The sequence below is a fragment of the Bacillus rossius genome, chromosome 6 (genome assembly GCF_032445375.1).
Source record: "Bacillus rossius redtenbacheri isolate Brsri chromosome 6, Brsri_v3, whole genome shotgun sequence".
NCBI classification, from domain to species: Eukaryota; Metazoa; Arthropoda; class Insecta; order Phasmatodea; family Bacillidae; genus Bacillus; species Bacillus rossius.
In genome coordinates this window covers 31,472,777-31,495,936 of record NC_086334.1, presented here as the reverse complement: position 1 = coordinate 31,495,936, position 23,160 = coordinate 31,472,777, and the positions used below count along the sequence as shown (strand labels likewise).

At 40.8% G+C, this 23,160-nt stretch overlaps 1 protein-coding gene and 1 non-coding gene across 3 annotated transcripts in view; both read right to left on the bottom strand.

Annotated features, from left to right (window-relative positions):
• Positions 1–13,154, bottom strand: part of LOC134532977 (RNA-binding protein cabeza-like) — a 48,231-nt gene extending 35,077 nt beyond the window's left edge. For both annotated transcript variants that reach the window (XM_063370074.1, XM_063370075.1), the window contains exons 1-3: positions 13,086–13,154; positions 3,914–4,153; positions 3,518–3,820 (exon numbers count right to left, since the gene is read on the bottom strand). In XM_063370074.1, the coding sequence (XP_063226144.1) occupies positions 3,518–3,820; positions 3,914–4,153; positions 13,086–13,098 (556 nt within the window). In that variant the 5' untranslated portion in view covers positions 13,099–13,154. The remainder of the gene's footprint in view (positions 1–3,517; positions 3,821–3,913; positions 4,154–13,085) is intronic.
• Positions 3,310–3,384, bottom strand: LOC134533586 (small nucleolar RNA SNORD24). Its single transcript, XR_010075349.1, has one exon. It is a non-coding gene; the product is annotated as a small nucleolar RNA SNORD24 (small nucleolar RNA).
• Positions 13,155–23,160: the final 10,006 nt, after the last annotated feature.

Below are 23,160 nucleotides of genomic sequence, written 5' to 3'. Positions count from 1 at the left end.
AAACTTAAAGAGCCCTGACCACTGCTTCACATCTACTGTCTCCATTTTGTTTTCCATGTAGACGTGTGTGCCGTTATGCTACTCTCCGCCTGCCCATCGGCCCGGCATGTGACCACAGAGTGATGTGGCCGACTACTAGGCATTTGGCTGGAGCAAACGATCCAGAAAAAAAAGAAAGAAAAAAGCACCAGAATTTGTGGAGACAATTTTCACAGTATTATCTTGAGCAGTGTTGCCAACTTTCACTCTTCATCCATTGGAAATGACAGTGAACTAGCAACGTACATTCTGCATCTATCACGACAGATTTTAATAACGCCAAAAATATAATATTTTCTCGTAGCTTTTTATTTCCCACTTCATGACCAACACTGCAGCCATGGCTACACAAAATGTGCACGTATTGCTGCATCTATCTTTGATTCATGGAAACTTCCTTGTGTTAGGTCCGTAAAAGCACGCCTCAGAGCACTGGTGTATTGTGTAGTGCTACTTATTTATTCCTACAGCCTGGCACAAACCTGTGATAGGACAAGAAAGAAAAACTTGTCGCAAAGGGGTAGAAGAATTAAATACAAGGAAGAGTGCATAGGAATGGGTAACTGCCCCCCCCGGCCCCTTTTCACGCAATTAAGCAGACTAAGAAAAACAGCATAGTGTGACAGTGCCATATTGTTTACGTTCCAATAAGGTGAGAGCCAAGACAGAGAACACAAATACTTCACTTGTGATCATAATTCTACTGAAGACAAAATATATTGTTACATGCATGCTAGGAGGCAAGGCCACTCTTGTAAAGTTTACTGTATTTTACTTAAAACAAAATGTAAAATTTATCAGTACTGGAATCATCCAATGGCTAAAACATTTTTGATCATCTAAAATTATTGATAGAGATGTCAACACATCCTAACCTGTACACAACAATAATTAACCAAGTGTATAGGCCTGCTGTACTCAAGTGCGTAAAGTTTTTAAAAATACTGTTTTGTTTATATTCTCTAGAAATTAAATAACTTAAGATAGGTGAATGAAATTTAATATTAAAATATTTACACAATCCATAAAATAAAATATTACATCACTCTCTTTGCATTTTTACTACGTGAAAAACTAAACTTAAGCAGGGGTTCCACAAGTTTTCATTCAAAGAATTATTTTGTTGAAATAATTAGGCTATTTGGTATTTATTGTATTTCTGTAATTTTCACACAGTGCTACAAGATATTTGAGGGTCTAATCTTTCACTTGCTATTTGTACAAAAAAAATTATTTACTACAGTTTATATAGTGCAGTATGGTTTCATTAAATGTCATGAAGAGCACCACACACTCTGACAAAACAATATCATTGGTAAGGTATGAAAGCTGATATAGAATGTGGCAGAAAACAGTCAAGTTGCAATTACTTGGAACCAAACCCAGCCACACTCAAGAGGCCAATGCCATTATGGCTGCAACAAAATCCGGTATCAACCGCTGAACATGTTGAGGTAGCTTCACATCTTTTGCGCTTAAAAAAAGAAATTGACAAGAGTTTTATTTGACACTGAGGATCTCAATATTATGTCCTTCTTCACCAGGTAAACACATGCTCACACTCTGCATTGTGAGGTATTGTGAGAAAGCCTAACATTATTTTGCAGATTCTTTCATACTTCAGCATGCCATCCAATCCACAAACTTTGGATAACCGAGCCCATATCATAACAGTATTCTTCTTCTTCAACAAAGGTGGAAATATTCACTTGCAAAGCTGAGAACTGTTTTTGAGCCTCATCCATTGCAGACTCGCATGTTTTCATTTCTATAACTACAAATACGAATGGAAACTAGTGTACAAAAAAAATCTAATTGAGGAAAATTCAGAATTTTTAATCTCATTGGGCCTGGCAACCTCTGCATGTTTCAGCACTTCATTCTGCAGAGGCTACTTGTTTATAATGTAATCACAAGATGTGACAGTCTTATTCAACAGAAAAAATAGAAGAAATAGAAGAAATTTTTGTTTATTATTCAGCAATTTCACAAAGTTCATTTTGTTTTGGGTGGAATGTTACTTAACTTCAATGAATGGCAATATTCTTCAGCACCTTCCGCATAAATATTTTTAAGAGCCATTCTTCCAGTAAATCTAAAAGTATTTCTCTCAAAATGTGTACATGTGGTGATGATCGTTGAAGAATGACGTTTACTTTTTCAATGAGTAAAAATGCACAAAATAAATTTTTCTTCACAGTTAACACTGGGTTTTATGGTTTTTTTACAAGTCAAGTTCTGCTACCTTTTGAAGTGTAGACAACTTTCACGCTGACACGTGAACCTGAATCTGCATCTGCAGGTTACTTGCCGTACTTGTTAACTTCTTTCCGTGAATTTGAAGTGTGTGGAATTTCATTTTAGGAATTTTGTAAGTTAGGAGAATAGCAAACTGAAATGATGACACTTCCTCCTTGAAAAACTAAGCAATGGTTCCCAAAAGTCAAACTTGATAAGCTGCTACCATATTTTCAATACTTTTTTTGTTTTGTTACAATAAAGTTGTTGAAATTGTAGCAATAATTCACTTTGCTTTAAACTTATTTCCATATAATATATATAACAAGCACCTCAGCAACTTTTATTGGAAAACTCTTAGCAGCCTTTTCAGCAGTTCAACTTATCAAATGGCACAATATATAATAATTATTTATTATTAACTCTTTAAGTGCCTCTCTACACAGCTGCTACTAAAAAAATGTAGGCAAACTAATACTTCAGCACAAAAGATCTAGGCTAAGTGTAATATTTTAAAAGACTAGTAAAAAAATTTATTATTAAAAGATTATTCTTTTTTAAAAAAAAAGCAAAAGAAAAGAGTTTCAAAATGTCCCCCGTACTTCAAAAACCAATGTCCTTGAATAAATTATAGATTTTATGTTTATCCAACATCTCAGCCATCACCATTTCGCAGCATATTTACTCCTAATGCAACGATCCCAAGCTGACAACTAATAAAACAAAATGTAATGAAAATAACAACCAATACTAAGTAAGAAGTGCCTTTTGCCGAGTAACATAATACAATCATTTTAAAACAAAGACACTTGGCACGACAGTTAGACTGCCGCTTACAGAAACGCCTCTTTCTAATGCAAGTAAAAAATGGCAGACCAAATGACTCTAGCATACTAATACAATTAAGAAATTTTAGGCCAGAAATTGGTGAAAGTATTAGTATGCTTGTGGGAGGAAATTGGTTAAAATCACAAGACTACATAATTCATTGAAATCACCTACAAAAAAATTAATAAAATTAACGATGCACAATGTATCAGAGATCTTGGTGGTATATAGCTGTCAACATTATCCATCAGATAGCAAATATAACATTCATCATTTACAAGGTGCAGACTAAACTAAATTTTTTTAAAAAGATATATACTAACTAAGAAACAAAATTTATTTTTTCTAAAATGGGAAGGGGGTAAAAATACTTTATAAAATATTTTGTTGCCACTAAGACAATGGTACAAACCTCCATAGCCCTGATTTCCATAGCCTTGTTGGCCACCGCCCCCATATCCACCAGAAGGCTGACCATATCCTCCGGACGGCTGGCCATAGCCGCCGCCACCTCCTCCTCCTCCTCCCCCACTGCTCGGAGGTGGCTGATTGAATGATGAGTATCCACCCCCACCACCTCCTCCGCCGCCACCCCCGCCCCCACCAGCAGCTCCAGGCTGGTCATACGAAGGCTGCTGGGACGGATAATTCTGCTGGTAACCCTGTTGCTGGGTAGAGCCGTACGACGGCTGGTCGTAGGAAGGATAGGTGTTACCTAAAACGAGACGGCAATACTCGGTTGACTTGCTCGACAGGTTTGGGACATTTAAGGGACGTTTATGAACACTGACTGGGCTACGCTACTCACTTGGTGGCTGACTACTGTAATTAGGCTGGTCTGAGCTTGAGCTTCCATAATTGCTGTAGCCTTGCTGACCCCATCCTCCCCCCTGCTGATTGTAACTTGACTGATCGTAGCTCTGGGCGGGCGGGTAGGTGGGGGCAGCTGCAGCCGGCGGGGCCACAGCAGCTACGGGCGCTGGTGCCGGCTGAGAGTAGCCAGTGTAACCTCCGTAACCCCCACCACCACTGCCATAGTTTCCGTACTCTGTGAACATGCAGCCCAACCCCATTAGCGTACACATCAGTTCATCAACATCTTCCACTTCAACACAAATATATTTCTAAAAATATAATCAAACAATATTGCTACAAAAATTATTATTCCCACCAATCAGAAATCAATACCCCCTAGTTGGCTATTAGATAAAAAAAGACAATAACTTAAAATAAGTAATAAGCCCAAAAATGAAAATACTATCACCATAACACTATCAAAACGTCGACAAACAGACAGAAGTTTTCACAGCCACTCTTTATCTTTTACAGTTAGACAGAAAAAACCCACGGATATGTACATTAGCACATATAAAGTTAACAATTAATGGAACTTGCATTCTAAAAGATGACAAAATGAACACGCAAAATCCATCAACAATTTGGATTCAATTTGATAACAGCTCCAACAAATCTTGGGCCAAAACACCACAAAAGCAGACAAAGCCTTTAATAGTTAAACTATAAATTTTTCGTCAACTTTACTTTGTTTTAAATGTACAATAACACCCCAAGCCACATAAGCTGCAACTACTTAACTGTTGCAGTGATGAAAGCCTGGCCATCTGACCCATCAGCATGCTTGAATACTTCTGCTGCTTGTTATCTTGACTCATGTAGTTCACCTAGTTACGCATGAGCAATTTTTTTTGGTTAATTTGCATTCTCTGGAAATGCCAAATTATTTTTCAAAAGAATAAACGTGACCGGAAAACTTTTTCCAAGGTAATATTGATCTCAACATCCGTACTACCCAGGTGTAAGAACTTACAAGGCGAAGGTGCTAACTTAGCCGATTTTGACGTCCCTTCACGATAATAAAGTACTTCCCAATAGCCATCTACCATGTAAAGAAGAAAAATTAACTCTTAATCATTCTCTAAAAATAGCCAATCAAAAAACAAGACAACTTATATACCAATAACATTGCATTCGAAGTTAAGGCAGTGTGGCCCAGTAGTTATAGTGTGTCTGATTACTGCGCTGGCGAATCTGATTTGATTCCGCTTCGGCTACTTTTTAAATTTTTATTGTTCATCAATTAAAAATATATATATATTGTCATCTATTGAAAATAGAATAAAAAATTAATTTACCACAACATGGACAATCAACATGAAATTTTTGTGTGTTTCAATAAAACTCTTACTCTATTACAAGAACGGGAAACAGCATCGCGTGAAAATTCAGCCAGAATATCATTATTTCTTAACCAATTGAGCACTCTGTAAAGTGTAGTTCGTGTTACCGAACTCCACTTCTTTGCCGTTGTTAAAAAAAAGAAGTGACACAACACTGTCACTTTATAAAATACGCATGTGAACAAAATATTTTTACACGTTTTTATAAGTATAACACGCAAGTGTGCACCAAAATTGCAGAAAATGACTGTGACAGCAATGCGTAAATACTGTCAACCTTTGGAAAGTGTTTCAAAAATAAATCATGTTGTGCATTTAATGACAGCATTTTGCTTACTACAGCAGTTGAACATTTGCTGTAAAAAAAAAATCAATAACGAAATGAATTTTCAAATTACAAATAAAAAATCAATAAAAATAATAATAAAGTATCTATCCTAGTATCAAAAGTACAATTGTAGCATTGTAAGGTTCCTGCCTACTTAATGTTTTTTGGTGGTAACAAATATTATTACTGGTTTGGTTTTTACAATATTATTATACCAATTATTATTCCATTATTATTATGTATACAATAATCATAAGTTTTTTTCTTCAATGTAATTATTTGTTGATTTTGGAGAATTTTGCCATTAAATGTTAAAACAAGAGCCTTAACTAATACTCTACACAAGCGTTAATTTCAGCGATGAAGTGATTCACAGCAAGTTAATGTTTTGTGTATTTGGACAGTTATTTTTATGCATCAAAGTCTAGAGATTCAAATATTAAGTCCAAATTTATAAACTCTTTTTTTGAACTCTTTGTAAACTATTTTCAAGCGTAGATATGCATATATGACTGAATTCCTAGGAATTGTGAATCCTCATGAGTGAAAAATTTTTATTCTGCACATATGTAGATGTGATTTTAATATTTTATGTGGTGGGAGAAATTATGTGAGAACCATGTCAGATGCACAGTAATCTCAACTGCCAAGAACAAAACAATCAGCAAGTTTTTTTAAAGTGTAAATGATGATGATGAATTGAATGTTGTCAAGGCCAAGTGCCTCTTAATTTCTTTTTCCATGTAACATAATGTTCCACTTAGTGCTGCTGACTATGCAAGTTCGTTGTTTGGAAAAACGTTCCCTGCATTGTGGTGCAGCAAGTTAGAATCTATCATTCCTCCCATCTGTTGAAAAAAAGATGACTTTCTTCCAATTAAGATTGATTTTCAACAATCCATTATGTTATGATTAAAATACCAACTGATATTAAGACAATAATTAATATTTGACATTTAAAAAAAATTACTAATCCAGGTAAGTAATTAAATATTGTCAATATCCCCACATTTTCCAGGTTTCGAATGTATTATTTCAATTCCTTGAGTTTCCCCTGTTCTTCAGATTTTCTCTGCAGGAATCCTGCTCATTATCACAAAGTCTCATTTATGTCACCGCAGTGCTATAAGTTTATTTTCTGTGGCTTCTTACAATCATATATTATACATATATAAGGATTTTTAATAGATACATTTAAGGAATAAAATCACAGCAAAAGAGCAAATAGACATCCTAACATGTTGTGCCCAACCAAAATTGGGGGTTATCTGCAACTCTACTACCTTACTTGCAAAATGGAGGTATAACTAAGTGAGATAAGCTAACCATTCCCAGGCCAACTCTAAAAAAAAATGTATAAGAGACTAGTGTAGAACTAAAAGCCACTACAATATAATGCATGTATATGCCTGCAAAGCAGGTGGTGGCAAGTTCTTTTACCAAAATATTTTATAAACACCAATGACAGATTTCAAATTAAGTAATTATCCAATTTAATATTATGGTAAAAAAGAAGCGCAACTGCAAAAAAAAAACTTTTTCAGTTTAGGAAACCCGTTGTTGATTAATGTACATCATAATAAATTTTTATGTGCAAAATTTTTGGGAGCAAATGTGCCTATTGTGGGGAAAATACAGAAATGGTCAGCAGTTTTTCACATGTTTTTTAATACTCATAGGAACTTTTTGTTTATAATTATTGTTGTTGATTAGTGTTTTCAACATTAATGAAAATGGATTTCAATTATTAAACTGTAGCTCATGTGTATTTGTAGTTGCCAGAGCCATTTTATAAATGTCTACACCTTCAAAGGCTTAGGAGATTTTATGTTACGCAAATTGCATGGGTTTTATAGTGGTACTGATTATTTTTTAGAGCAATTTTTATATTTACTGCGATTAACGGAACATTATTTCAGTGTATCTATGTAGTTTTATTACATTGTGCAAAAGTTATCACGAAGAGTCTTCACAGTCTTCCAACATTAAGCACCCACTGCATTTCTATTTTAATTCAGAATTAATGTATGTATTAGGGTTATAGTGGGTATTTGATTTCTTAAGTTAGGTAATACATTTAAGAGGATAAAAATACAGTAGATAAATTGAAGGTGGAAAATACAGTAAATTTCCAAGGTTAGGTAATGCAGCACATTTCTGAGGGGGAGAAAATCCTAGGTTAAGTAATAGTCAATTTCCGAACTATTTTTGCACTCAATGTAGTAAAAACAAAAGGTAGGTTGATTAAGTGTCACATTAGAAGAGCCACGTTAAAAAAATCCTTGAAATTGAGCAAAAAATTGTTTTAAAATGCCAAAAACAAGTTTTTTTTAAATTGATTCTAGAATACTCAGTACAAGATAATGACGTTGAAATAGACAAAACTGACAGTTCACCAAGTTAAAAACAAGAATACATGGTAAATATGTAGTTGGGCGGTATTTGCGAAAAAAAATGTTAAAAATCCGAAAATACCCTTATTTTATGCTCTTCGACGTCCTCTTTTCATTAAAAGTGGCGGAGGTAAAAAATTCCAAATACTTGAGGAGATATCGAATTTTTAAATTTCATCATATGTAGTTGAGCGGTATTTGCAAAAAAAAATGTTAAAAATCCGAAAATACCTTTATTATATGCTCTTCCACTTCCTCTTTTCATTAAAAGCGACGGATATAAGAAATTCCAAATACTTTAAGAGATATCGAATTTTTAATTTTGCAATACAAGACCTGTGGAACCATTCGAGCGACGCCATTTTTGTTATTTTGCCGTGTGTTCGTGAATACGTGAATCGTCAATGCGTAATTAATAAAATGGTTGATTAGGTCAGGTCAGTTACATTATTAATACTTTCAAACTAAGCCGACATTAAAAATAATGTGAATTAATTTTAATTATTCTTTAGTTTTAAATTATTTATAATGTAACTGACCTTACCTAACAAACCCGTAACAAAGGATGCACAGTAACAACTCACGTAAATTTTTTTTTGTTACTTATTACTTGCGCAACAATATCAAAAACACAAATAAGACTTTAAAATTAGAAACTTTAAAAACTCACCTAAATTGGAGGCGGTAATTAAACACCGTTTTAAATAATAAATGAACTAAATAATCACGTATTCGTTCGTTTGAATTCTGGCCTATCACGAACAATCACGCGACATCATTATCCAATAAAAAAAGTAGATACTCGTACATCGTACGTAAACAAGAAGCAATGTTAACCGCCACATCACGGCACTGGTATTGTGATGAAATTTAAAAATTCTATATCTCCTAAAGTATTTGGAATTTCTTATCTCCGCCGCTTTTAATGAAAAGAGGAAGTTGAAGAGCATCTAATAAAGGTATTTTCGGACTTTTAACATTTTTTTTCGCAAATACCGCTCAACTACATAGGATAAAATTAAAAAATTCGATATCTCCTAAAGTATTTGGAATTTATTACCTCCGCCGCTTTTATTGAAAAGAGGAAGTTAAAGAGCATAGAATAAAAGTATTTTCGGATTTTTAACACTTTTTTCCGGAAATACCGCCCAACTACATATTTACCGAATACATTTATTAAAAAAAAAAATTTAATACACTGTAATTTTTTGGAGCAATTTTCATAATGCTTAAATCAATAATGACCAAGTCAGTACCATATAAAACCAGAATAGAAGGAATTAAAATGTCACTAAGATATTTTTACCAAGTTTCAATAACTACAATAAGAGCAAAACAAGCACGTGAATGTTCCCAGTCAAAAACCCCAATATTCTCATGCTTGTCCCGTACTTAATAATGTAGGAGTGGTAATGACATGAGCACCTCCATGTCGGTGATGTCTTTAATATTATAGCATCAGGATCTAGAATGCCACCAAAAGTTTAACCTCATGAATGGAATGCATTTAGAATTGATATGTGAATGCTGTTAAACACGACATTGTAAGAAGTATAAATCCTCAATAAAATTTTAGTGTCTCTGCTTTTCCAAAAATAAAATTCTGAAAATTTAGTTTTTCAGTACTACATAAATTCCTGTTTATCTTGAAAACAGAGTTTATAAATTCCTTCTGGTTTCTGAGAAATTTTTGCTTATAATTTATTTTACAAAGCCTGTGCATTGACGTGGTTGTTGCCATTTTGTGCTTTAATATTGTCACCGATCCTGTGGTTCTTCACACACACACATGAACATGTATATTTTGTATTTGATTTTTTTGATGCAGTGGAAGGTAAATAAAATTAAAAAAATATGACTCCCTATATAGCACTCAATCCCAAGCATTAATCCTTGACAGAGATGTTTTTGTGGAGCGCAGACTTACATGTGATTGCAAACATAAGGTACAAAAGGAGTTATGTTTGTTACTTGCAATAAAAATTAATTTCTTTTATGTACTATAGTACGTAACAAAACAGCGCTTTTCACCTCCATACTGATAAAAATCAGCCACAGATTGACACTTTGGTTTGGATGCATAGTAAGTACTAACTCCTATTTTTTAAATTTTTTATTTAACTTCCACTCCATCACAAAATCCAAAATATACATGTACTTATACAACGAAAGCCTTTATTTTTTCCCTTACAGCACGCTCTTACGTTCTAGACTCATCACAACCACACCATGAATCATTACATTGAAATTCACACATACATACTAACCCAGCCAACCAAATGAAGAATCAGTAAAATATAAATACAAAACTGCGACCTTGAACTTACATATTCATTGATCTCTTCTGAATGATCAAACATAATATTTATTTCTTTAACAAATACTTGAAAAAACTGGGGAGGGCAGGGTCCTTCAACATTACATTATCAGGGATATTTTTTCGTGGAAATACTTCGGCAAGTTTCTTGGGTAAAGTTCCTTATCATGTATCCTGATGGCATGATCCTGTATAATTGATCCTGTGGTACATGATGATTGCCATTTTATTTTAAAGATTTTGGACATAACAAAAACTTGTGATGTAAGAATTAATTATTATAATCATTAAATGTATACAAAAGAAACAATTTCCACAAAACCTGACACAATTTGTTTTTATTGCAATGTTCAATTTTTATGTCCAGCATCTTTTAAATAAATTAAATTAAAATGGTAAGCATGTACCACTAGATAAATGCATATAGAACATACTATCAGAATCAACAGATAAACTTGGATATGTGATAAGGAATAATTACTGTTATACAAAGGCAAGTATTCTGGCACGTTGGAAAGCCTTTATCCAACGGCGGTGTGGGAACCCTATGTGGAGAAAGAAATTGAGGAGTTGGAGAGGGTGCAGCGCAAGGCAGCGAGATGGGTGACATATGTGGAGGAGAAGGGAAGGCGAAGGCAGGATGGGGGAAACACACAGACCATCATCGGTGATGATGAAGGAGCTGGGGTGGGACACGCTGCAAAAAAGGAGGAAAGTAGAAAGGCTAGTGAGAATGCATAAAGTAATTAAGGGGGGGGGGGGGGGGGGGGGGAAGCTGGGAGCTAGGTTGAACAGAGGGCTATATCGAGGAAGTAGGGATCATGAGTGGAAGATTCAGACAGAATGGAGACGGACAGAGAGAGGATGGCAGGTATTCCTTGTGAGGACGGGGCAAGAGTGGAACGAGCTTGAGGGGAGGACACTGGATGTGGGAGGAGGGAAGTTTTTGCGAAGGAGGCTCCAGAGGGGGGAGTGAGGGTGGTTGGGGAATGAGAACTCCTTGCCACCGGGCGGATGCCCAATTGCAAGTGAAATATAAATATATTGTAGTTTTCCCAGAAGAACACACATACAGTTAACATAGCGCTACTGATATTCTGTAGTTAATACATCACTTCACAGACCGGAAGTAAAAATTTGAATAGAATTGCTAACGTCATTATTTTTCTGAGGAATGTGTGCTGTGCTCGTAAGTAGTAGACCCATTGAAATTTGCAGCATTTCCAAGGAATTCTTGGAGTTCAGTCATCGATAATTCTGTTTTTTGTGTTTTGATATGGCTCGTGTTTCATGTATCCCAGTTTATCCCTGGATCCTGATGGTACATAATGCTGACTTTTTTTAGTTCAGTACGTCAAAAGACCCTGCACATGAGAAAAATTGCAAACTAAGAAATAAATTGTGATTGTAGGTTGGAAAAAAATCCTTTTTATTCAACTCACGATCATAATTCATTAAGACAAATTTTTAATGTACAGGATCTCCAACGTACTGAATTAAAACAAGCATCATGTACCACAGGATCAAGCCATCAGGATCTTTCGATGCACTGAACTAAAACATCATATACCACAAGATCAAGACAACAGAATCATACCATCAGGACCAAGCCTACAGGATCCAGGAATAACTTGAACATGTGAAACAAAAGAATTAGTGTATTTCTTATTCTCCATAATTCGCCACAGATGTACTAAACAAACAGATGATACGCAATCACAGGTAAATATTGTATGGCGGCAGCAGTATGAAAACACAGGTATTCTAATGTAAGCTTTAAACCATTTGTTTTTATGAACTAGTAGGAATTAAAAAACAATCACTTCAGGGGAAGTGTGTATGTAGTGTGTGAAACCCATGTTTTCAGATTATTTCTTACCATTCTAAAAAGCTACAATGTCCAAGTATTACCATTTGTTGAAATTGAGACATATTTTTCTCAGTATTACCCAGTCTAGTTTATTTTGAATTATTTTGTTCCTCATAATTAATCACTTTTCTGGCAACTTTTATTTTTCAGCATCATTAATATTTGTAGCAAGTGAACCTCCACATATGTCTAAATACGTAATTTCTTTCATAACAAAATATCGGTATTGCAAAAAAAGTAGTACAAGTACGAAGGATAAGTGTCTAGTTTAAATATTAAAAAAGCAAATTACTTGGGAAAAAAGAGTAATATTAGAAAATTTCTCTATCTTGTTCTCCGGCCAAACATATATTCCCGCGCTTGAGGTGGTAATGACGAACGCCATCTTGATAACGTATTCAGTATTATGGAGTCGGTCTAGAATAGTCCCGGCAATGACACTGTAAGATGGGCATTTGATATAAAAAAAATATACTAAGTTTTAATTAAAAACTGTATTTTGGTAACACATTAAACAAAAAACCGAATTACAGAATACAGTTTCACTCATTTTCGAAACTATTTCAAACAAAAAAAATTGCCAAAATTAAATTATTGGAAAAAAATATTATATATATTAAACTAAACCAGAAACAAAAGTTTTTAAAACTAATAACCATGCCAAACTGTTTACACATAAAAAAAACCGCATCTAATTTTCGGTATTCAGTTTTCACATTTACTCAAAACAAAGTAGGATATGAAAATTATTTAATCAAACATAACATATATTCATTACAAAGTCAACGCAGTAATTACAATCTTCCATTGCACACAAAAAAATGTTACATTTATGTTAAGATTACATAGTAATAAAATGATATAATTTACTTACGACTATCAGCCATTTCGATGACAACGTCCCTTAAAACCGGAAAACGGCATAGATGCGAAAGAACAGTAGTACTCCTTGGGAATAACTATATATTATATAGTTATTTACTAACAACAAAAAAATTCTAAGAGAAAATTTAGTTACAAAACGAATTTCAAAAACCTTAAACTCTGAAATATTAACAATTGGATCTTAACATCTTTAATTTTTTTTTCTCTTATTATCCTAGTTAAACATATAACTATTATTATCCTAAATAAACATTTTAATGGTCTTACATCATTAAATACACTATTCACGCTGAATTTGGAGGTACATAAGTATCAAACCAGAGGATTGAGTAAATTACACATAAAGCATGGTAATACATCATCTTTTGGTACTAATAGTGTCACAAACAACCTAGTTAAGATTTATAATGAAGTATCTAAAAGCTTCTATAAAAAACATCACATGTCTCAGAAAAAAAAGAGATTATCTACTTGAATGTAACATTAACTGCAATAGTGACTAATAATTAAGAAAAAAACAAAAACTTAATAATTAAATAGTTTAATAATTATAAAAAACTAATGAAAAAACAGAGAAAGGGTTCTATTTAAAATTAATATTTTTGAGTATGATATGTGTTATTTCTAATGTAACTTCTTATGACTAATACCACTACATATTACTAATAATTTTATGAAAACCTGAATATGTTTGTAATGCTACCGCCTTGCTGCTTAACTGCCGAAACAGTGCGATTAGCAACTTTTCCCCACACTCATGCCCCAAGGCCAACCAAAAGTAAATGGGTACCTCTCCGCTTATTCCCCAGGCAATGTGTAAGTTCCATTTAAAAAAATAATAAAACAATTAATTGCAGTCATTATTTACTTTCATGGCTATTACTCATTACCAAGGATTACAACCCCCCCACCTAAAACATGAAATACATAGTTATCTTACCAAAGATATACCAATATATATATATATATATATATATATATATATATATATATATATATATATATATATATATATATATAATCTTTAGTTGAAAGATACTATAAAGTTTAAGAGATAAAGTTTTTATCAGTCCTGTGCGCGCACTGTCCCTAAACTCATTTGCTTGTGGGTGATACTGCAGTCCTCGTAATATTCAAACAAAAGTACGTGGACTGTCTCCATGCACTCCATCCAAATTAGTACCATGCGGGCCCGACTAAAATAACAAGTACATTAATGTTCATCCACCAAAAAAGTATTGACCGGCCCCGAGTAAAGTCAAATTACGTTGCTAGTCACAGTCTACTTCAGCAAGCATATTTCACAGCCCCGAGCTTCGCCTATTCTGGCCATAACAAGTATGAGCGTCGACTCCTTACTTTGAGCATGTTGACTGGGGTCCCAGCTGGTGGTAAATGCGCCTCTGCGCTGCTGCCACACCAAATGCCAGACGGTCTCACCGAACCATCCTCCTGCCGTGGTCTCTCGCTAGCAGGTCCCGTTCCGCACACTCGTGCGCCACAGCTGAGCGCATTACTCGGCTACGTCACCATCGAGCTTCTTCGGACGTCCTCGGGTACGCTCGTAACAACCAAACCCACACATCACTAGGAGGCTGTTGAGCAAACGGTTTCATTTTCTTTGTGTCCTCCTAATGCAATTTAATAATAAAAACCGAAAAACATAATAATATAAATTATTAATAATTAAATAACAATAACAAAAACAATAAATAAATAATTATTTACAAAAAAAATTCAATAATTATATTCAAAACTTAATAAACGCTTCTTAAAAAAACAAGCAACAGCCAACTAAATCGCAAAGAAAGTAACCAAAAATGGTAACAGTAATAATCATATTTATTACTATTATTAGTATTTGATGTGTGTGGTAAAACATAATAATGTATGTTGACGTCGTCCGGCTGAAGGCCACCCTAAAGCCCGACCTGCAACCGCCAGTATCCGACCCCGCTAACGGAACGCGGCCCTAGACATGGCCCACTCAAGTCAGACAAGCACCGAGGAACATAGGTATTATCAACGCCCTTAACTTAATCGGCAAGACAAACCGAGTCATGTACATGGTAAATTCACTACACTTTAATGAATACGCCACTTTGAATTAACAACACCGTGCAACACAAGTGCGACGTAGGAGTGCCCGGGTCACTCACCAGTAGTATTTTTTACTAAAACAGCTGTGAGTTCACCCCTTGCGGCCTTCAGCCTGAAATCAATAGTGTAATATGTGACTTAACTAAAACCGCCACAAATTACCATTTATCATTCGCCACTGGAGCAGTTATCAAGCAACGAACATTCTCCAGTGTGACTCTGATAATTCAAACTTATTTTATACAAACTTATTACATGTCATTTCTAAAACATATATATATATATATTAAGTTAATCATTAAGTTTTACTGTGTGAATTTAGAGCCACTTGCATTTTGTTATTAATATAATTTATTACAAATAACGTAACTTTAGAAACTCTGGCGGGACAGGGAGCTTACCACTCCCCTCGTGCCAGGGCCAGACACCAGTACAGCGCGACTCGCAGACCGGGACGGACCCACGTCCCACGGGGAGCCATCATCTCTTTGTCTTCATCGAACTTCCATCTGGTAACTATAGTCAGACTCCGAAATCTTTTTTAACTACTCCCCGTTTGCGCCCGGTCCTTTTCCGGTGTAGGGCCTAACCCAGCCGCATCAACTTAACACGCCCAACACAACCGTGCAATATACGGTACGGGCCGACTCCCGCCACAACAGACTTTTAATTAATCGCCGAGTGCACAGGCACTGGCTACATCTGATCGTAGACTTTACTTAATTTAATAGCGAGCCGCGATCCACACAGTTGGGCCTGCGCATCGCCATTCTCCAATTACGGGATTAGCCGACTCTAATCAAACTCTCTCCCTCAACCTCGACTGGCGTGAGGACGTAACTTTAATAACGGCACGTCAGAGTGTACTTATGTACTTTATGTAGGGAAATCGTGTGAATGTAATTGCAAGTGTAATTTGCCAGCGTAATTAAATGTCCACTCCGCACACTCCGTGCGCGTCGTGTGAACGACAGTGCAAAGCCGTGTACGTTATTTCTGAACCTCACCCATCCAGTTAGGGATCAGCGTCCTATGCTGTGTAGGGCCAGTGGTACAGCAGGCATTAGGGACCCCTAACATCATCACCACCGCCGCCATTCCTAGTGGGCTACGCAGGGGCTTTCGGACCTCACGACCCACCTGATGGCTAACCACCGTGTTAGCCTGGTGCCCTCCCGGACATGTTTACCCGCAAGAAAACAGCCTTCCCTCTAGGAACAACGCCGAGTCTCGAACACGAGAACCTGGGCGACGGCAATGTGTATAGGCTATTTTGTTATTGATAACCATATGGATACATGTGTTTACGTTTTTGTTGTTGTTGTTGATGTTCTTGTATATATGTTGTACATTGTATATATAGTCCCCCAGCATGAGCTTTCAGCTCTTTAGGACAAATTGCAATAAAGATGTGTCGACGTTAGGGCCGTTCCCGTGGTTCGGAGTCACTGCCCAGCTGCTCCGGTAGAGAGGGTACGTGCCACGTGGCAAGGGAACTACCCTAACTTGGGTGAAATAAAAGAGTTTATGACGTTAAGCTGGGTTTAATGCACACGTCACACACTGTACATGGGCTGTCACGGCTCCCCTCTGTGACAGTCCATCAGGGCGAGGCTCGGCTCCACGCACTTTGAGCGCGACACGACACTACCAGTGACCTGACTGGCAGTGACACGACAGTGACGCGACTGACAGTGGCGTGAATGATGGTGACGTGACTGGCAGTGACGCGAATGACGATGACACGAAAAACTGACGTAACTGCCGACGCGAACGACAGTGACGTGACCGACGGTGAGGTGATTCACGGTGACGTGAAAGACAGTAATGTGACTGACAGTGACGCGAATGACGATGACACGAACGACTGTGACGTGACTGACGGTGACGTGACTGACAGTGACGCGATTGACGATGACACGAAAGACTATGACGTAACTGACAACGCGAATGACGGTGACGTGACAACGGTGACACGACTGACAGTGTCCGTTCAACTCACACTCACAACTTCGCGACCGCACTCTCTCGTGCCACTCAGGTGACTGACTCGACCCACGCTTCGTGACATCTCAGCGGCCTCCCACCTTGCCACGCGCACATGAATCCCCCCTCTTCCCTTCGTGTGCGAGTGCGTAGAGCCACATGGTCACAGGCGGGGAGACGCGACTCAGACGCCCGGGAAACACATCTACAGGTACACAACAAGACAAATAGATATTTACACCCTCATATAATTACATAAACAAAACCTTTGTTACACTTTTGCGCACGGGCGCCGGCGCACACGCAAGCCTGAAGCAGCAACGGGCAATAATGGCCTCAGCGAGCCGGAGGAGCACTTGGGACGACGTCAGTTGAAAAAAACTACCTGAACCTATTGGAAATGACGCCAGCCTCCGATGCTCCCTCTGGGTCGCACAGGCCGTTACTTCCCAACAACACCTACTCGAATTGCGTGTGCAACGATGCGTGATGCGTAATGTGCGCCGCGACGAATGGCAAACCGACCAAAGAGCCCGGCGGGGTGTGGCATTGCACAAGTATGTAACTAAATAAGTAATACCTCTCTTCAAAACTAGAAAAATAAGAATTAATAGATACTGAAATAATATGAGAATAATGTGAAATTGTAAAATAATCATGTAATATCAAATTTAACAACTAAGTCCAAAACTGCTCGGGGCTGTTTTCCAGCACTACACGCGTCTTGGCGCGAGGTCACGCGGCACTCTAGCGCTAGTTGCCTTCCGGCGCTCACCAGAGACAGTTGCTCTGCACCCGTCGTGAATACATCAACGCGCCAAAGCCAGCATTTAGGTGACATGACGTAAGAGTATCTAAAGTAAGGACTTTTGTATTCACAATCCAGCCGCATCACGACAATCTACAGTAACTTTCATGTTTTAGCATTTATTATGAAGTTAGGCCTGTCTAGGTTCATAGTTTAACGTGTCCCGGCCACACGATTTCCCTACATAAAGTACACTGTCAATTATACATTAGGCACTCTGATGCGCCGTGACTAACGTTACGTCCTCATGCCAGTCGAGGTTGAGGGAGAGAGTTTTATTAGTGTCGGCCAATCCCGTAATTCGTGAACGGCGACGCGTAATGTGTTGTGCGGGGCGTGTTAAGTATACGCGGCTGGGATAGGCCCTACACCGGAAAAAGACCAGGCACACGCGGCTGACGTCGTACCGACCATGACCGTTTAGCCCGTGCTCCGCACCGCCAGTACCGTATCCCGTTTTCGGAGCGGGCCCTTTGCCCAGCCGGAATGAGTCAGGCGAGCGCCTCGGGCGTGACCCCAATAGATGTAATGAAACTTAAAGGTACGGAACCACGGAGGCTCGAACCCATAATTCAATTAAGCGAAAATCCATTAGTACGAAATTACTAATTACCCGACATGTAATAAGTGCATCGTAGCCACTCCGGGCAAGTACACCACGCACGGAGCAGACAACAAACCTCATTAACAGTCACTGCGGCCACTGGCCTTAATTAAAATGCCCGTGACTATGATCAAGTCAGACTAGGAGAAATCCCTCTAAAACAATTCGCAGTGGGACAATATGTTAGTAAATTTACAGTCGCCAACTTGATGTCACAATTTAAATAATTAAATACATTAAAACCATTGTTAAGCCTTAAGCACCCAATTACCAGGTGCTAAATTTTAATCAAGCACCTGGAGAATGTTTTTTACTCATCATGTAACCAATTAAATTATTATAAGTTTTTGGTGCCGACTCACAAAGAAGAAAAAGTTTCTCTTCCTTGCGAGGCGGCCATGTTCGGCAGTCTCCAACAACTCCGTGCCGGGAACAGACGTGTGTCCGTGGGCAGCATTCAAGTTTGTTTCATTGATTCTTTTTATTCTGTACTACATCTTTAAATTTAAAACCTTTCATTAATTCACTGCTGCCCACGTCGACTCGGCGCGTATTTTGTGGAACCGGGCCTATCCCGACCGTCTTCAGTGTGATACCGCGCGACATATCGTATCACGGAACGTACGGTACTGGCCGACTCCAGCGAAAGTGTTTTTTAATTAAGGACGTCGTGCATATGCCTGCCAGCTGCACTCACGTAAGTGTTTCTCCGAACTTAGGAGCCCGCTCATAGAGCCCCACCTGCACCCGTTAACTTTCGGTGCTGGCTGTCTCCAGCGAGCATCGACCCACGTCCCACGAGACTGCCGCGGTAACAATTAGTGTCGCGTAGTATTGTGTTTTTTTGTGTTAATTGTGTAACCGCTAGACATCGCCAAGTGTTGGTGAAAGTTTTTGTAGCGGGACTAAATTAAAGGTAATTCTCACCAACTCGTGTACAATAATTTTCCGTAGTCTTCCGTCCTCCACACTGCCTAGCGGCATTCACAGTCAAGGGGGAATCATTCAGGTTAGATTCAAGCAGTGTTCCTGGCGGGGCGCGCGGGGGCAGAGTACCCACGACCCAACATTAACGGCCTATCAGTCCGCTAGCCTGGCGCCCCTCCGGACAACCACAGCATCGCGATGCCCGTAGCGCCCGTCAGGTACCCCCCGGACCTTTCGAAGAGGTCGGGTGATGGCATGGGGAGTAGTTAAAAAAGGTTTCGGGGTTTGGTTATAGTTACCAGATGGAAGTTCGGTGAAGACAAAGAGATGATGGCTCCCCGTGGGACGTGCTTCCGTCCCGGTACGCGAGTCGCGCTGTACTGGCGTCTGGCCCTGGCGCAAGGGGAGGGGTGAGCTCCCTGTCGCGCCAGAGTTTCTAAAGTTTGTTATTCGTAAAAAATTATATTAATAACAAAAAGCAAGTGGCTCTTATTCACACAATAAAACATAATGATTAACTTAATATATATCTATATGTTTTAGAAATGACATGTAATAAGTTTGTATAAAGTAAAAGTGGCGTATTCATTAAAGTGTAGTGAATTTACCGTGTACATGACTCGGTTTGTCTTGCCGATTAAGTTAAGGGCGTTGATAATACTTAAGTTCCGCGGCACTCGCCTGACTCGGGTGGGCCATGGCTAGGGGTGCGATCCATTAGCGTGGTCGGATACTGGCGGTTGCAGGTCGGGCTTTAGGGTGGCCTTCGGCCAGACGATGTTTAACGCCCCCCCCCCCCCCCCCAAGAGAAGCACAACCTTGCGCCTTTAGTGACCTCGCCAAGTGGGGGCGCCCCTAGCTTCGGCAGCAGCTTCATCTAGGTGGTGCTCGCGTGGCCGCAGCGTGTAGGTTCTGCGCTCCGGTCCCAGGTCAACCCACATCGAACACCTGGGTGCTGGCCTGTTGGCATGGTCCCTCGGCGCCTGGTACAGCATGGATGGGTACAGCCTCCTCTCCCGTTCCGGTATGCCGTGCGGGTTTGGAGTAGAGGCCTCCTCGTCTTCGTCGTCCAGTTCCGTCACCATGGGGGTGGTGTTGGCGTGGTCGTTTTTCGGTTGTGCCCTAAGCACCTCCCCGGACTCGTTCTCAAGGGGTGACAGTTGTTCCGAGTGTGTCTGCGGTGTCTCGCAGCAGGCGGCGGTGCGATGGTGGCCAGTGTGCAGGCCGGCAGGGCCGGCGGCGACCAAGGTCAGGTGGCTCTCGGCAGGCGCGCAGCAAGCTTGGGCGGCACTCGGCACGGCCCGGCTCAGCCTTGCCGACATGCAGGCGTTTCGCGGCCCGTCGTGCCAGACGGATGACAGGTGTCATTGTCCGAGTGACGGTCACGTGTGGTGGTGGGGCGGTCGGGCGTCCAGGTGCAGTGGCGTTGACCTGCTTTGAGTCAGGCAGATGCAGGGAGCTCAGGCGACCCGGTATCCACGGTGACGTCACGGTGTGGTGGCGCGGTGGATTTGGGGGCCAGATTGCGCGATGCCTCGGTGGCTGTTGTGGCAGGCTGGCCAAGGGGCGGCGTGGAGGCGCCTGTGGCGGCCGGAGTGCGCTTCGCCTCGGTGGCTGCTGTGGCGGGCCGGCCAAGGGGTGGCGTCGTGGCGCCTCGGGCGTTTCTGATGTCGCCTCAGGTGGTGACGAAGACGGTGTCGGCGTCGTGCGAGTCTGTTGTTTTGTTCTGGCGGGTTGAATCGACTGAGCTTCGAAGCCAGGCGGGCACTGCGGGGCGAATCCAGGTGTCGGGGCCTCGCACAGGCGTCTCGGCATCATGGCCCTGGGCGTTTCGTTGTCCAGCATCCCTTTTGAGACCGCGTACTCATGTGGCAGTGACGATGGCTGCATGACGTTGAAGCTAGGCGGTGGCGACGGTGTGGCGCGACGTGTCAGTGTCGCGTCTGTTGGCGTCCTGGATGAGGCGTGTGTCAAAGACGATGCAGGTTGCGTCGGAATGGTTTTTCGCGGCACTGTGACAGTGATCAGGTGCGGTGGCGAGGCCATACTGGGGTCGTGAGGTGTCTCCGACACGAGGCGAGTTCGGGACAGCGGGATAGACTGCGGTGGGACGTTCGGCATCGGGCGTCGTTTGCACGGCTTTGGCAGGTCAAGCATCGTCACAGTCGTGCTGAGTGGCGTCAGGTCTGCGAGGGGTATTGAGGTTGATGGCTTTGGGCCCGGAGGCGGAGGGAGCAGGATTGGCGGCGAGAGGGTGACGAGCGTCGGTGTCGGGACGGAAGGCGTCCTTGGTACGTAGTGCGTCGGCATGAGTGGCATCAGGGCGATGAAGCGTGGTCTCGCTGGTGACGATGTTTCCGGACTTGTGTTGGGAGGTGTCAGGTCTACGAGGGATGCCGAGGTTGGTGGCTCCGGGACAGGAGGCGACGGGAGCGGGATTGCCGGCGGCAGGATGACGGTCGTCGGCGTCGTTAACATCGTACATGACGAGATGGATGTCTTCGGAGCATGCGTTTGTAATACTGGTGCCGGTGGCACGTCTTGCGTCGGCGTGAGTGGTGTCTGGATATCATGAATCGCTGTGGCGTATCGTAGGGGAGGAATCGTTAGCGTCGCTGCCGAATACTGCACCTGGGTGGCTGGTTTTGTGGTACATTGTGCGCACGTGAAGGTGAAGGACTCGCGTCGCAATGTCCCTTCACGCTCGTTGGTACAGTCATGATGCCATAGGCCGGCACACTCGTCACAGTGGTAGCTCACGCTACTTCCGCCGGGACATTACCGGTTTCCACAAATCATCACCTGATACATGCGGTACTCTTGACAATAGCCGCACTCGTACCCCGCGGCGGTCCTGCCATATAAGTACCAACTCGGGCAGGGGTGGTATCACCCAATGCATTCGTCCACATACATCTCTTGTTATGGTGCGTGTTTAGCTGTGTTGATTCGTCCTTTCATTCGTGGCGTTGTGCGCGCGGGTAAGTCTGCGCGCGGGTTCGCGCTCGCTGGTTGGGCAGGTGCCCGGATAGCCACATAAAGTGGAGGCTTAGAATGGCCGCGTCGCGGGCGGGGTTGCGGATGGGCATGCGAGGCGATGGCCGAGAGCGCTTGGACAGCCGCATAAAACGGAGGGCGGAAACGGATGAACTGGAAGGGAGGGAGTGCGGATGGGCGTGCGAGGCGATGGACGAGAGCCCTCGGACAATCGCACAAAGCGGAGGACGGAAACGGGCGCGATGATGGAGGGGTGTGGAGGGGTGCTGTTGGTGACGTTGGTGGTCTGCGTCACGAGCTGGGCTGGAATGTTCGCGTTGATGAGGGGGGGGGGGGGGGTGGTTATAGCCCCTTTGTCTCCTTGCTACGTCGCGCTGGTCTGACTGACCCTAATTCCCTTTTCTGCGCAAAGGGCCGTCCTGTGTCCGCGTTGTGACCGGAAAGAAAAAATGGACAGATAATGGCTAAAAAAAAATGTTGTTCGGGAAAGTTTTCTGTAACGCACGTGAAGTAAGTCTTGAATTTTCTGTTTTCGTCCCACGCAGTGGGTGCTAAATGCCGTCGCCTGGGTTCTCGTGTTCCAGACTCGGCTGTGTTCCTATCGGGAAGGCTATTTTCTTGCCGAGAAACGTTTCTGGGAGG